General features: G+C 44.9%; 1 protein-coding gene across 1 annotated transcript in view; it reads right to left on the bottom strand.

The window, feature by feature from the left end:
- The window catches only part of ARHGAP42 (Rho GTPase activating protein 42), an 840311-nt gene that overhangs the window by 55421 nt on the left and 769079 nt on the right, over positions 1–15811 (bottom strand). Inside the window, exon 20 of the mRNA XM_078656994.1 lies at positions 7473–7850. Coding sequence (XP_078513120.1) covers positions 7473–7850 — 378 coding nt within the window. The remainder of the gene's footprint in view (positions 1–7472; positions 7851–15811) is intronic.

Raw genomic sequence — 15811 nt, 5'->3', positions numbered from 1 at the left:
CTTTAAGTTGGGTTGTGAATTACTTTTAACTTGAGTCCTTTAATAATTTTTCTGGCGCTTCCCAAACTGAAGTTATACATTATAACATTATATACTCCTGTGCCTGCAGAAAAAAATTCAGAACTGTGAGCAATGAATGACATCTCAAAATTACACTATATAACCTGCATCTAGAGTGCAGTGTGTAATGACACTTGAGATGATTACCCTTCCTGCAATATCTTTTCATACCTTTTTAGGGCTCGGCTGAACGCGCGGAAGCGCGTCTCCGCCGAGAACCTATTGTGGCCGTGTCTGCTTCCCAGGAGACAATCCTGTCCACGCGCATGGCGATTTGAAACTGCCACGCGCACGCGAACGCGTGCTGTGGCCAGGCGCTGTCTCCTGGGAAGCTCGAAACACCACACGACACCACACACGCATGCGCATACACACAGACACAAGCGCCCACGCACGCACGCACATACATACAGACACCCCCCCCACACACACACATATACACACACACACAAGTGCACCAAGGCCCCCACCCTCCCCGCCGCCGTCACCGTCGCACACATACATACACACACGAGCATACACACACACACACAAGTGCACCAAGCCCCCCCAGCCCTTTTGAACTTACCTGGCCAATCTCGGGGGACTCTGCTCTCCGCACGCGGCGCACAACCTCCTGCTGGCGCGGACCCGGGGCTCTCCACCGCTCACAGGAGCCCCGGGCGCGAGATGCATGGACTCCGCCTGCCTCCTTTTCCGGTCCGGACGCGGCCCCGCCTCCGTCACAGGCGACCTTGCCTGACTTCCGTTTTTCCGCTTCTTGTTTTTCACTGCCGCAAGTTCTTTCACAATCTTCATCAGGACTCATAATGCAAGCAAGATTATTGACTTTGTCAACGCTAATAAGTCTTTTTACATCGGTCAGGTCTTGAGCCCACGTGGTGCTGCTTCTCTGTCCGTAATTTGTCAGTGTCCACGTCTGACTTCGGAATGCTCAAGTGCACATATTTATTTCTGCTGCTAGCGATAAACCCGGACCATGGATGAAAGAGAAAATTCAGGCTTGCTTTTGCCAGTATTAGCTCTTTGATCTGCATTGGAGCAGATGCTGCCTTTTCTGTTGTGCTACAACTTTGTGTACACGCCGATAACTCTTCCCAGACCCCTTTCATGTTGCATCTCTCCAGGCTGCATCCCTGTGTGTGGCATCCTCACAATGCGCGCTGCTTTGTTCGGGCCCCTCTGCTCTGCTGGACTCCAGGCCTTCAGATGGCACCTATCTCCGGATCTATAAATAACCTGCCGCAGTAATGGCTCCCTGTGCGACAGACAACGCAAGCATCTGCCTTTGTACCGTAGAGCAGGTACCGCTCACTGCATTCAGCCGTAAAGAGTGCGCTTAGCTCCAGGTCTCATGCCAGGCATCCGCCACAAGGCACGGTGCCAGGCGGCTGGTACTGTACACTTCACAGAGCAGCAGGTATGCCCTGTGGCTGACAGTGCGCAGCGAACACATGACTGGCACCGCTTTGTGAATGTGAAGGTGGTAGGGCACACTGTGACCACTGGCTAGCACTGCCTACTGAAATCCAAGGCTGGCACTGTACATAGGACGTAGCAGAAAGGATTAGATTTGTTGCTGGTAAAAGGCACTGCACCCGGATCTGAGCCGCTTCTTCGCACTGCAGCTAGCTGCTGGTGCCGGGCACTGTGCCGAAAACCAATGTGCTGTGCCACTGCATGCTGGCTGTGTGTACTGTCCCAGGTGCTGCTAATGTGAACCACGCTTCCTGCTGGTACTATGTACACTGGGGCCGTTGGTGTGCAGTGTGGTAGGCTCCTGGTACTAGGCACAGCCCCTTGGCTGCTGCTGTACACTGCAGCCGTATACTGGTTCTCCTCTCCACTGTACCTGAGGCTCCTCTGCACCGTCACTGCCTGTGGGAACTGTGCACTACAGCTCCCGCTGGGATGGTGCGCGCTACACCCAGGACACTTTCTGCACACCACAGTTGGTTGCCAGCACTGCGCTCGTGGCTGCCTGCTCTCGTGCCCTGCGTCCACTGAATGCACATGTGCAGACCACTGTTTGCCAGTCGAAGGGCCGGCATTGTACTCTCGATCAGAGCGCACACCACACTGCTCAGCGACGGGTAGTGCAACGCTCTAGGATTCATATCCGACTGTAATTGGCACCTAGCATTCACACTGTATCCAGTACCTGTGCCCGAGCACTGTGCCACCTGCCTGTAAGGTGGAAGGCGCAGCAAGCGCTGCTAAGGGGATGATCACTGGCCTCGGCCTGTAGGCGGTGAATGTTGTGGGTTGCAGTCTAAAAATGGTCTACTTCGTTGTTTTTTGGTGACCGGGGGCCTCTCCTCTCGATGCACCGGTGCCGCATTGCAACCTATACTGATAAAGGCACAATTTGTGGCGCTAAGGATCACATCACATCACATCACATCTCTCTCTCTCTCTCTCTCTCTCTCTTCCCCCCCACCCCCCCCGGAGGGAGCTCGACACTGAGAAGGGGTCGGGCGAAGGTGTCGTTTGCTCTCCTTGTCACCTTTTACCTAGCTTTTTCTTCTACCTTCTGTGTCCCTTTTTTACATTTCGATCTCCGATCCCCAAAAATTAGTGCCGCTCCCCACTATGTGCAAGGACCGGCACAAATTAAGCACTGAGCGGGTGCAACCTTGGTGCGGGCAGTTCCTTCCCTAAAATCCTAGGGAGGGTGGATGTTGCTTTGGCAGCCTTGTCCTTACCCAGTAAGAAGTGCCTTCAATGACTCCACAGCAGCAGCCCTGATTTTGGACACCCCTGGCAGCAGAACGCTAAGTCAGCAGACACGTCCCACCTCTATAATTCTCACCCTGTTTTCAGGCACTTTAATTAAAGGGGCCTCCCTACTCCCCCCAATGGCCTCAATGTCGTGTGTCTCAGAGACACAAAGCGGCACTAAAAGATGAACTGGGCCACCCTACATAGCTCTTTGCTGCCAAGGCGATCGTCTTTGCGATGAGAGGCCCTGGCACCAGCAGGGCCCTGGGAAGGACCCTTTACAGACAACCTGCCCGCTTTTTGTTTTGTTTCTTTTAGTAGATTGAATTTAATTACATTAAACAGCAGTTGAATTAAAAAGACATCCTGTGCATTTGAAGGCCGCAATCACCGGAGGAACGCCTGGCCAACCTTTCAACGCAACCACGGCACAAGTTTTCACGTTTTACAAATTATGCTTAATTTTTTTGTTATTATGCAACAATACTGTATCCTGGCGTCGAGATGGAGAGAGCAACTGAAACATTTTACGAATGTTCGACCTGGCACCCCATGACCCTCACGTTAAGCAATTCCATTGGTTGGCATTGGAGTATCGAGCTTGTTGCTTTCTATTGAGAGTGATTTTTGTGTTGATCGTTATTTTTGTGTAGCTGTCTGTTGGCAATAGGCCTCGCATTACTAATAATTTGGGCTATTGGGCTTGCATTATTATTTGCAACGCCAAAAGCTCAAACTTTTACTAATGCGAGACCTATTGCATTGCAGCTCTCTCTGGCTACTGTAGTTAGCCATACACATTACGCGACTTTGAGCTATTGGCATTGTAAATGACAATGACTTTTATTTATGTTTTTGTTTTTAAAACATAAATAAAAGACCTCGTCATTTACAATGTCAAGACCTTAAACTCGCGTTCATGTACAATGCTAATAGCTCTAACTTTTGCAATGCCGAGACCGTTGCATTGTAAATGCTTGTTTTATATGCGTTTTGGGAGATGATGTATCAAGGCTTCTACCTTCTTACCTATTAATATCTTGATTGGCGTGCTATTGAGTTTGAAGTGTGTCACAGCACAACTGCTCTTAAGGCCACACAAATTAATGCTACATCAATGTTATAATTATTCTTATCTGGTGGTGGTGAGTACCCAGTACCATGCACGTGTGCCCTCTTTCTTGCGGCGTGGATTACGAGTAAATCAGGGAGAACATGCCCTCATATTATTAATGAATCCTGCAATTTTTTTCAGTATAGGATGTTACTATTCTAGATTTCACTGCATTGTTATAGTTCTTGTTTGAACACTTTAACATTGTTTTTAACATCTGAAGAAATTGTGTGGTATCCTCAGTCTTCAATAGCATTTCAATAAGGAAGTTCTCTTCGTCAACTTGTGCTGACACAATCCAATATTGTGCTGCGTGCACTGTAACTGCATGAAGAGCAGATGTATTATCTGGGAGTGAGGCTTCCACTGGACATGGCCCTAATAAGGGGGCATCCATCCTGTGGATCTGCTCTACATTAATGCCAGGGATCATCCTGTTGTTTTGTGATGTCTAGATCCTCATAAATAGGTGGTGGCTCAGTGGCTTCATTGCTCAGTAGAGCCCAGCATCTGTCTCTTCAATGCTGAACTGTCATTTACAATCTGAAGGTGTTACAGACTTAATGCTGGTCTTGAAAAGAAAAAGGTCAATGGAGTTTTCTCAGTACCCTCCTTCCATATAAGTCATTCTTATACAACCTGGCCCCATGCCTGCTAAACAATTTTGCGTTAATGCAATCAACATATCAACACATTGTTGGTGTATTCCGTTTGATGTCTCATAGCTAAAGATGCTCCTGCAGTCTGGTGCTGCCGCAATTATTTTTTTTACACACAATGGTCGCTGAACTGTGAACATATCTCAATCCGATGGCTGAAAACATCAATCCAATGTGGAGCCTCCGTTCTGGTGCGTTGTGGGTTTCAAGGGAGTTATCATGAACCAGAAACTTATTCTTTGATGAAAATAAAACTTGCAATTCCTGAGCCTAACAATACAAGGAGGGATTATGCACAGCATGCGATCTACAGTAGCACATGCTGCAAACAAAATTTCAGGAAAACCTAGTCAAGAATAACACATTGCTTTGAAGTAGTGGTTTGTGCTGTGAATAATTAAATCGTAAACCATACGCTCTTATATAGCGCCTTATACATAGGGCTTTGAAATGTACTCTCTGCCTCACCGGTAGCAAGTGGAGTTTGCTCAATGAAGATGATCCATTTGCTCTTCTGGGAAGCCCCAGTGCCAGTTTGGCAGCTGCTGATTGGACTCTTTCGAGTCTGTCAAGCAAGAACCCAGGGGATCCCAGCAAAAGGGCATTACAATAGTCTAGTCGACTAAGGATGGTACATCTAACCACTTGGGCACGTGCATGAGTGGGGAGGAGGGGCAGTACCTTCCTTAGGGATCGGAGGATGGCAAAACAACAAGCAGTAGTCTTTTGAATGTGCGTCTCCATACTAAGTGTCTGATTCAGCATAACCCCAAGGTTGCGAATTGTAGCCACTGGGCGCACTGTGGTCCCAGTTTCAGGGGGCCAGAAATTATCTGGGAATGGCTGAGGAATCTTAGTGCCAGCGCTAAAAAGTACCTCTGTTTTCCCTGCGTTGAATTGGAGGGAGTTGTCCTTTAGCCAGCGAGAGGTGTCACGCAAACAGTTGTGAAAAGTCTCAACTGAGATGGAGTCTTCACCCTCCAGGGAGAGGATCAGTAGCGTGTCGTCGGCATAGTTGATAATTTTAATATTATAGCTTTTAATTAGCGTGATCAACGGTCTTAGGTACAGATTAAAAAGAATTGGGCTAATTGCAGAGCCCGGGGGGACCCCATGCGAGATCAAAGTGAAAGCCGACTGAAAAGGGGGAATAGACACCGCCTGCTGCCTATCCTGCAGAAATTAGTGGAACCACTGTACTGCCGATCCTCTTACTCCCGCCTCAAACAACCGCTTCAACAGAATGTCGTGGTTCACAATATCAAAGGCGGCAGACATATCAAGCAGGATCAGGAACGCTGCCTGCCTACTGTCTGCACGCCTCTGAAGCTCGTCCATAGCGGTGATTAGGGCGGTCTCGGTTCCGTGGGCGGGTCGGAAGCCAAATTGATCAATGTCAAGTAGTTAATGGCGTTCCAGATGGTTAGAGAGGATGTTACTAACCCAGCTTTCGACAATTTTAGCTGGGAAGGGCAGCAAAGAGATGGGACGGTAGTTCTTAGAGCAGTCCGGATCAAGAGAGGGCTTTTTTAACAGAGGGGATACTAATGCCCGCTTCCACTGGGCAGGAACAGTCCCAGTTGCAAGAGATTGGTTGCAGATTAAGTGAAGGGAAGGGAGAAGTACCGTCTCAAATTCCTTCCATATTTTAGGTGGAACAGGGTGTAAGGGAGACCCAGAGGAGATCTTTGTGGCTAGTTTACAGAAAGCCTCATACGTGAGAGATGGAAACTCAAGTAGAAAATCATTAGAGGCCAAAGATGGTACTACTGGCTGATTCGCTGAGGGTCTCGGTCTCAGAACGGGGGAAAGGATGGAGTCAGGTGAGACTTCTAGGTCCTTAATGATCAGATCAATTTTTTCTTTGAAGAAAACAGCAAGGTTCTCGCAAAGATCTTGAGACGGGACAATGGTGTTTTTGACACATTCCGGGTTGGTAACACTATTCAGTATGTTAAAGATGTTTCTAGAATTATTGGGGGAGTTACAAATCATGGAGGAGTAATATTCGGCTTTTGATTTTTTAATCAGGTTCTTATATTCCCGAACTTTATTTTTCCAGAATACTTTGAGAGTTTCTGTATAATTTCGTCTCCACATTCTCTCTGCCTGCTTGCAGCTCTGCTTCAGATCTTTTAAGCTATCATTGAACCACGGCGCGGAATTGGTGCCCTTACAGCTGCGAGTTTTAAGAGGGGCATGAGCGTCAAGGATAGTAGTAATGCTTGAGTAGAGAGAGGAGTAATTATCATCTACCTGTTTTTCCTCATCAAAGAATTGCTCCAATTGGAACACTTCCCCTGAAGAATGCAGACGAGTGAGGGCTTTCCAATCTCTGCACTTAATTTTGTTGATCAACCCAGGTGCCTTGTGATGGTCACCATTTAGGTCTATGAAAAATTTAATAAGTGAATTGTCTGTCCAATCCATGGGTAAAGTTTCTCCCATTGCTACCAACTGGGGACCTGCAAACAGTAGATCTAGAAGGTGTCCGCCCCTGTGGGTTGCTCCAGTAACCAACTGGGAGAGTCCAAGGCTTTCGCAGGAGTGAAGTAGGTTCCGGAGACCAGAGACAAGGGCGCCGTTCTGCCAGAGATTAAAATCCCCCAGAATAATCAGTTTATGATGCGAGAGTGCAATATTGGTCAGAGTGACCAAAAGCGCTTGTTGATGCAGGAGGGTCTACCTCCTCTAACCGGTGAGCCACACTTCTCCACTTTAAAGAATTAATAGTTTCTTTAAAAAGTCTGTTTTCAACAACAATATTTGACCAAAGTTATTGAAATCATTAAAATCTAAATACCAAAAATGTAGTTCTATTAAAAAAATATATTTTAATGTTAATGTATTACCGTATTGTTTTACAAGGAAACTGTATTCAGAAACACAACTTTCTTGTTAAAATTCCTAAAACCTACCATCAACAGAAGAAACCGACCGAATTGAGGATGCTGCAGATCTTTTCAATCCAGACAAACCATAAGGGCTTTTTTTGGTCAGATCAATTGGGGGTGAAATGCTCATAGGACTGGTTACAGAAGACACGCTCTGAGAGTCTGATTCACCGTCGGTCTTTGTTGCATCCTCTTTAGAACTTGATTCTGGACTTGTAGTCCACAGTCCAGAGTTTTTCTGGCCATTTGAAGCAGGTGTTGATGCAATCCAGGAAATCCCGGTACTCTTTTCCCTTTGAATTGACACTGGCTTTGTGATGCTGTTTTGATCCGATGAATGGGAAGACAATGACTCTATGCTGCCCATTGGAGTGCTGGCCGGACTGCTGCTGTAAGAATCACCTGAAAGAAAGAATATATCATGTAGATCAGGTGCTGAAGCACAAAAGATATTTAGGGTCTTACTTAACCACGAATTTAGCGCAGCACATTTAAGCCATATGTTTTTCAATCCACCATTATTAAGTATTACACCCGGCAACAATAAAGCAACTAGTAATTCAAGCAGAACAGTATTCAGATAAGGAGTGTTCGCAAAACATCACAGATTGGTCAAAAACCTAATAATGGTCAGATCAAAGTGGACCATTGGAGAACAAAACAGAAAGGGAAAGCAGCAGGTTGGGTAGGAATGTATTTTTAATGTCTACATATCATTAGTACCAGAAATGAGGTCGCAAGATTCTGGTGTATGGGGGAGATTTAAGGAGAACAAGCACATAGGGAAGAGTCCTGGTTTGCCTCACAAACCGAGGCACACTGTCATGGGCATACCTATGAATAAGATTCACTTGCTATTGCGTTTGACAGTATTGATTTAGTAAATGTACCCAAATTATTATAATTCATTGGATGAATATATCAGAGCATTACAATAAGAAACTTCTTCTAGGTAGTAATAGAAGCCTGGATGATGTAATGGATCATGCCTGATTAAATGGAATGTCCAAGCTAACAAGAAAGTGCACCGGTCTGGAACAGGGATTTTTCCCTATCTCCTGCTAACAAAATAGGAAGACAGAAAGACATACCACATTGAGATGTAAATGTAAATGTGTTTGTATTTATATAGCACACTTCTAACCAGAGGTCTCGTAGCACTGTATTCATACCGCTGTGGAACCCATCCTGGCTTTCCTGTGAAATGTCCACTCCTGGGCACCCCCAAGGTGAAGCCAGGCATCCAAGCGCTGCTGGGGCCGTTGTGGAGATTAAGCAAGCTATTGCCCTGAGTCACAGAGTGGGACCCATGATTAGACTAGGCACCGAGGCGAGAATTATCAGGTCCGGGGAATTGAGTCCAAGAACTGCCGAGGCAGGAATTGAACCCTGGTCCCGGGCCAGACGTCTGCATCAGGGTCTGCCGCTCTAACCATTGAGCCACGCTTTATCACAGATGAGGATTCGAAGAGATAGAAAGCAGGGGGGGGGTTTGGACGCCGAGAGAGATGGCGGCTGTGTAAATCTCTCCACCCGTGCGGAGGCCGTTAAATGAGCTGGGAGCAAGTATAGCCATCCTAACACGGCCGAAAATCGAAGAATCGGCAACCGGAGCACGAGAGGAGCAGACAGAAGGTACGCCCGACGATTTCTGTGAAAGGAAAGTGGTGTTTTGGCTGCTCGGAGGAATACGCGCTAGTGGCTGAAGCGGACCAGGGCAGACGGAAGACCGCGTGGTTACCCAGGGCATCGGCGGACGTCATGTGAGGACCCTGCACGGAATCTGGTCAATCCGCTGAGGACTCCGGTGAAAAACCGAATCAATGACGGCTTCACAAGGGTCGCGTGAGTAATGTACCCGCTTTCGGAAATAAGATCCGATCAGTAAAGTGAACGCTGCTCGCACCTACACAAGATGGCGGCTTCATTGATTTATACGGCGACTCGCCATGCCCGATAGCTAGACAACGGCTTCAGGCGCTAATGTTACTGGCGCGCATTAAGAGGGGAAGGAAAGGAAGTCAATCCGCCCTTTGATTCGGCAATGACCGTGGCATGGGGGTTTTCGACGAGTTTTGAAGAGCTTTAAATACTTGATATGCATACAGGTTTGGAGGGAAAACAGAAACATGGAGCCAAAACAGGAATGAATCTGCTGGACAAACTGTGACCACTGTGTCTTGTATACGTGCTGGATGAATGACTATGGGGAACTGTTTCAAATTTTTAAGGCATGCGAATGAACACTGTACTATCTCATGTGGCTGCAAAGGCAATCTCAGTGAATACCAGTGAATACCTATGCCAAGGAATGCTTGAATCTAAGTTCTGGGGCTAGCGTCTACCACACGGATGCAAAATTGAGTACGCAGGTAACCCTCTCAGATCCCTATTGGGGGTGTAAGCAGCTTTTAGATTTACGTTTATCCCAACCTGCGCAAACATTACATACGCGTGGTGAATCATATAATGGAGATGAAGACTTCCAGCCCCATTTGAAATGCGCACACTTCCTCATGGTGCGTGAATAAGGGCAAGAAGCAAACGAGCAATACGACTACTGTATTGATTCCTAGGTGGCCTGAGAAGGTCGTTTTGCGGTTACTGGTGTCAAACTAGAAGAAAGATTAGGTAGACCGGCAAATAAGTGAACTCCATAAGGTCGTCCATATCGTTTAAGAAGTCTGCGCCATATTCAACCATGGCAGAAAATAAAGAACTAATGAAAAGCCTGAAAAGGCTCAAATATGACCAGTCGAATCCGAATTCGCCCAACAAAGGGGGGAAAAGCAATCCTGATCCGATCGATCTGATACTTAGCAGATTGGATGAAGTAAGGGATCTGGCGAAGGCGACCAAAGAAGAAGTGGCGGCGATCAGGCAGGATAACCGCGACACCAATGCAAAACTGCTGGAAGCAGAGTCAAGGATCAGCAAACTCGAGGACATGGAGGTCAAGTCGTGTGAAGTCATCAAGCGCCTGTGTATATCTGCGGATCAAACGACTCGTAAACTCGCGGAATTGGAGGACAGGAACCGAAGGGGGAATCTACGTATTTTTGGGGTTCCGGAAGGTTCGGAAGATCAACATGGGAACTGCGTGGCCTCCTTAGAGTCCTGGTTCACCCAAGCTACTAACTTAACCTTCCATCATCCGTTAGAATTTGACAGGGCGCACAGAGTGCCGGGCAGGATCAATAAGAATCAAAAAGGACCTAGAGCTATTGTATGCAAGCCGCTACGCTACCAGCATGTCGAACAAATTCTAGACTTCATGCGGAAAAATAACCATATCCTGTGGAAATCTGCTAAAATCTACATCTCGCAGGATTTTAGCAAAGAGACGGTAGATGTAAGAAAAGCGTTCTTGGCACTCCGTCCATTGTTGAGGAAAAGGGGCTTTCAGTATGGTTTTATGGGCCCTGCAAAGTATCGTGTGATTATCCAAGGTTCTCCGCACATCTTTTCAGATCCCCTGAAATTGAAACGCATGTTGGACGGCCCTGAAGATCTGGAAATGGAAACGAGCAAACCTGAGGGTTCAGGAGACCAGGCTTCGGCCTCAGGCTATAAGTGACCGATCTTTGCTGACGCTTTCCCAACAGCTTTCACATGTGGTCCCTTCCCTTAGTTTGAAGGAGTATCGATAGCACTGAACTCTGCTTAAAGTTCTACTACATATGAGTGGTTTTTCTTCGATGTCTGTAATCACTTTTGTGTTATTAGACAATGAATATGTCTTTATTATCGCTTACTAGTGTAACGAATGTTAGGTAATGAACACCTGAATACAAGTTGATATGCTTACCAGTTGGTACTTAGAGGGGCTAAGACAGTTGATGTTGTTGTTGTTGTCTTAGTAAAGTTGCCCTATGCCCAACAGATATTTCGATATTCTCACTTCTTGTTCACTTCGTGTCCAGGGGGCTTATACTTGTTGGTCCCGATAACGTGCTTTCCCTAAGTCACCTTAGTTAGCAGGAAATAGCTGATCTATTGTGAAAATTCACTTGTTCCAAAACTTATCTGAAGAGTTTACGCACGGGGAGGTTACATAGTAGTCTCTCTTCAGTCACCATGCCTACTACATACAGGTGGGGTGGGACGGGTGTGGGGTTGAGGGGGTTAGGGGTTGGGAGGTGTGTTCTGTGTTTTTTGCTTTTGCTTCTTTGTGCTTGCATATTCATTATTGTTTTAATGCTTGGTGGTGAGGAAGGTCGGAGGCTCTGCTGTCATATCACCGTACACATGGGCCTTTTAGATCTTGGAGAAATGTCGATACCATGTGAGATATATATTAGCGCTATGAAGGCAGGGCCTATTGATGTCGCATAGTACAATTAATACTCCGTTGGGGGTATGCAATGTGGACAAATTGAAGATATTATCCTTTAATGTTAAAGGGCTGAATCAACCTATTAAGAGACAAAAGGTTTTAGATTATGTACGGAGATTGAGAGGTGACATTGTTTTACTTCAGGAGACGAAATTGGAAACTAAGCAATTCTACCACCTGAGAAATAAGTTCTATAATGAGGTTGTGGGAGCAGAGGCTGTGAACAAAAAGAATGGTGTCCTGATACTTGTGGCAAAGAAATCTAAGGTAGAACTGCTGTCCTTCGAAGCGAGTGATGATGGGAGATGGGTCACGGCCAAACTGAGTAGGGATAATACAGAATTTTATGTCACGAATGTATATGCTCCTAATACTAGCAACCTTAAATTTTGGGAGAATCTGAATAAACATATTGAAAATATCCCGGATAATGCTGTTCATGTACTGGCCGGGGACTTCAACCTCCCAATGGATGTGATATTGGACAGAGATTCCCACTGTCCCTTCAAAACAAACAAGTCACATAAAGCCTTTCTTAATTTATGTCGACGCTTCCACTTAGTAGATGCGTGGAGGCTTCAGAATCCCACAGGGAGAGATTACACTTTTTACTCCGCACCACATGATTCATACTCTAGAATAGATTACATTCTCATAACGCAGAACGGAGTCCCCAGAGTAGAGTCTACTACCATAGAACCCCGAGTAATGTCTGACCACTCTTGCATCTCCTTATCCATAGCTAACACCAAACCCTCCTCTCGTCAAACGTCTTGGCGCCTAAATGATGAGGTTTTGAACAATGACCAAAATAGGGCCACAATACAAGCTGCAATCTCCTCCTACCTGCAGGACAACAAGATGGGGGACACATCTGACCTCACTAGACGGGAGGCATTGAAAAGTACTATAAGGGGGGTGTGCATTAAAATCAGGTCAGCAATGAATAAAAATTATAATGCGAATCTGGAATCTTTAGAGAGTGAAATTGCAAGCCTAGAGAGTAAACATCTGAAAGATAGAGATGATATGTCTTTACATGCCTTGGCAAATAAAAAATACGAATACAATAAGCTAGTCAGTGAGAGAGCGGGAGTTTGGCTTGACAAAACAAGGAGATTTAAGATTTGTGAATCTAATAAAGCTGGCAAGAGTCTAGCCTCGTACTTGAAGTTTAAAGCCCAAAAGACTTCGATCAATGTCATTAAAGACGCCTTAGGATCCTCGCACTCGGATCCGGGCAAAATAACGGAAGTGTTCAAAGATTTCTAAGAAGATCTTTACGCAAAGAACAAAGCGGTGGAGGAGGACAAGATTAAGAGTTACTTAAACGAATGTGATCTTCCACGACTCTCTGCTGAAGACCAAGTAAGTCTTAATGACCCGATTAGTGCTCTAGAAATAGGGAATGCAATTAAAAATCTGAAATCAGGAAAGGCACCAGGGCCGGATGGCTTCACGGCTAAATTTTACAAAACCTTCCCTTCCCTACTAGTAGAGCCCCTTCTACACCTATTTCATGAAATAAATAACTCAGGTGAGGTCAGAGGCACATTGGCAGAAGCGATAATTGCAGTACTCCCCAAAGATGGGAAGGACCCGTCGGTTCCAAAAAATTACAGACCAATTTCATTGATCAATATAGACTGCAAGATCCTGGCTATGATATTGTCCGCCCGCCTCCAGAAGGTCCTTCCTCAGCTAGTCCATCCCTCTCAAGCAGGCTTCCTTAAAAACAGGTTGTCCAGTGATAACACGAGGATTCTGGCACATGTTCTAGAAAAGGCAAAATTGCTAGGCACTTCCACAGCGGCAATAACATTGGATGCTGAGAAAGCCTTTGTCAAGGTTGATTGGTCCTTCCTTAAAGCAGTCCTTCACAAATTTAACTTAGGGGAAACTTTCACAAGACTAGTAATGTCCCTATACTGCTGCCCCTCAGCGAGAGTAAGAGCTGGCGGTTCTTTCTCTTCTACCTTCTGTCTAAAGCAAGGAACAAGGCAGGGATGTCCCCTGTCCCCCTCACTTTTCTTACTGGCAATCGAGCCATTTTTATATCATATAAGGGAAGATCCCAAAATCGTGGGCATTCCATTTGGGGATTGCACGGTTAAATTGACTGCGTATGCAGATGATGTACTGGTTCTGTCTGAGAGAGCTGAAGAGGCTATACCTGCGCTCATGACCGACATTGAGGAGTTTTCCAAAGTATCTGGGTACAAACTTAATAAGGACAAGACAGAGGTCAAACTCCTGAACAATGTTGGTGATAAAGGTATCATTGGGGACTCCGACCTTACATGGCAACCCAAGTGTTTTAAATACCTGGGGTTGGACTTTGCTAAAGATTTGATCACCACCCTGAAAATAAATGAGGACCTGACTCTTAAAAAATATCTACACTACTCGAAGGGTGGTCACCAAAATTCCTCTCCTGGTGGGGCAGAGCAGAGACACTCAAAATGATGTCTACTCCGTTGGTTAACTATCTGGCCAGCATGCTCCCAATGACGTTCTCGAACAACTTTGTTACCAAGGTAGATCAACTGTTTGCTACTTTCCTGTGGCGAGGTAAAAAAGCCAGAATTTCATTAAAAAAACTGCAATTAGTCAAAGACAGAGGAGGCTTGGGTCTACCTTCATTCAGGAACTATCAGACAGCCTTTCTTTGCAAACAAGGAGCTCAATGGTTGACGAAATCACCACTCTACACACCAGTTTGGATTAATATAGAGGAATCTCTAGTGAACCATGCCCCTCTTGAAACCCTACTCACTATGGACCTATCGCACTTACCACATTCCAAATACATAATGTTAAATGGGAAACAACCGTTACAACGCAACTTTTACAACGAACTACCATTACAACGAAACTTTTACAACGCAAAAACTTTTACAACGCATACCATTACAACGCAGGATTTTACAACGCAAGTACCTTTACAACGCATACCATTACAACGTAAGTATTGGTAAGTATATAATTATTTTTAAAATATTATATGTTTGGGTTTTTGGGTAAAGGGGTATTTTAGGGTTCAGGGTCAGTTTTCAGTTTTTGGGTAAAGGGGTATTTTTAGGGTTCAGGGTCAGTTTTCAGTTTTTGGGTAAAGGGGCATTTTTAGGGTTCAGGGTCAGTTTTTAGTTTTTGGGTAAAGGGGTATTTTTAGGGTTCAGGGTCAGTTTTCAGTTTTTGGGTAAAGGGTTATTTTTAGGGTTCAGGGTCAGTTGTCAGTTTTTGGGTAAAGGGGTATTTTTAGGGTTCAGGGTCAGTTTTCAGTTTTTGGGTAAAGGGGTATTTTTAGGGTTCAGGGTCAGTTTTCAGTTTTTGGGTAAAGGGGTATTTTTAGGGTTCAGGGTCAGTTTTCAGTTTTTGGGTAAAGGGGTATTTTTAGGGTTCAGGGTCAGTTTTCAGTTTTTGGGTAAAGGGGTATTTTTAGGGTTCAGGGTCAGTTTTCAGTTTTTGGGTAAAGGGGTATTTTTAGGGTTCAGGGTCAGTTTTGGGTTTTTGGGTAAAGGGGTATTTTTAGGGTTCAGGGACAGTTTTGGGTTTTTGGGGTACAGGGTTAATTTGTAAAAATAAAATAAAATTATATTTAAATTAACTTATTTAAATGTAATTAAATAAAAATTAATTATATTTTAATAATTTAAATTAATTTAAATTAAAAAAAATATTTTTAGGGTTCAGGGTCAGTTTTGGGTTTTTGGGGTACAGGGTTAATTTGTAAAAATAAATTAAAATTATATTTAAATTAAATTAATTAAAATTTAATTATATTTTAATAATTTAAAATAATTTATATTAAAAAAAATATTATATACTTACCAATATTTACGTTGTAATGGTATGCGTTGTAAAGGTACTTGCGTTGTAAAATCTTGCGTTGTAATGGTATGCGTTGTAAAAGTTTTTGCGTTGTAAAAAATTCGTTGTAATGGTAGTCGTTGTAAAAGTATGCGTTGTAACGTCATACATCCATGTTAAATACTAGGCGAGCTCTGCTTAGACTTGATCAGAAAAT

Source organism: Lissotriton helveticus, chromosome 8 (genome assembly GCF_964261635.1).
Source record: "Lissotriton helveticus chromosome 8, aLisHel1.1, whole genome shotgun sequence".
In the NCBI taxonomy this organism is placed as follows: domain Eukaryota; kingdom Metazoa; phylum Chordata; class Amphibia; order Caudata; family Salamandridae; genus Lissotriton; species Lissotriton helveticus.
Note: the sequence above shows the minus strand (reverse complement) of the source record. Positions and strands in the feature narration are given on the sequence as shown.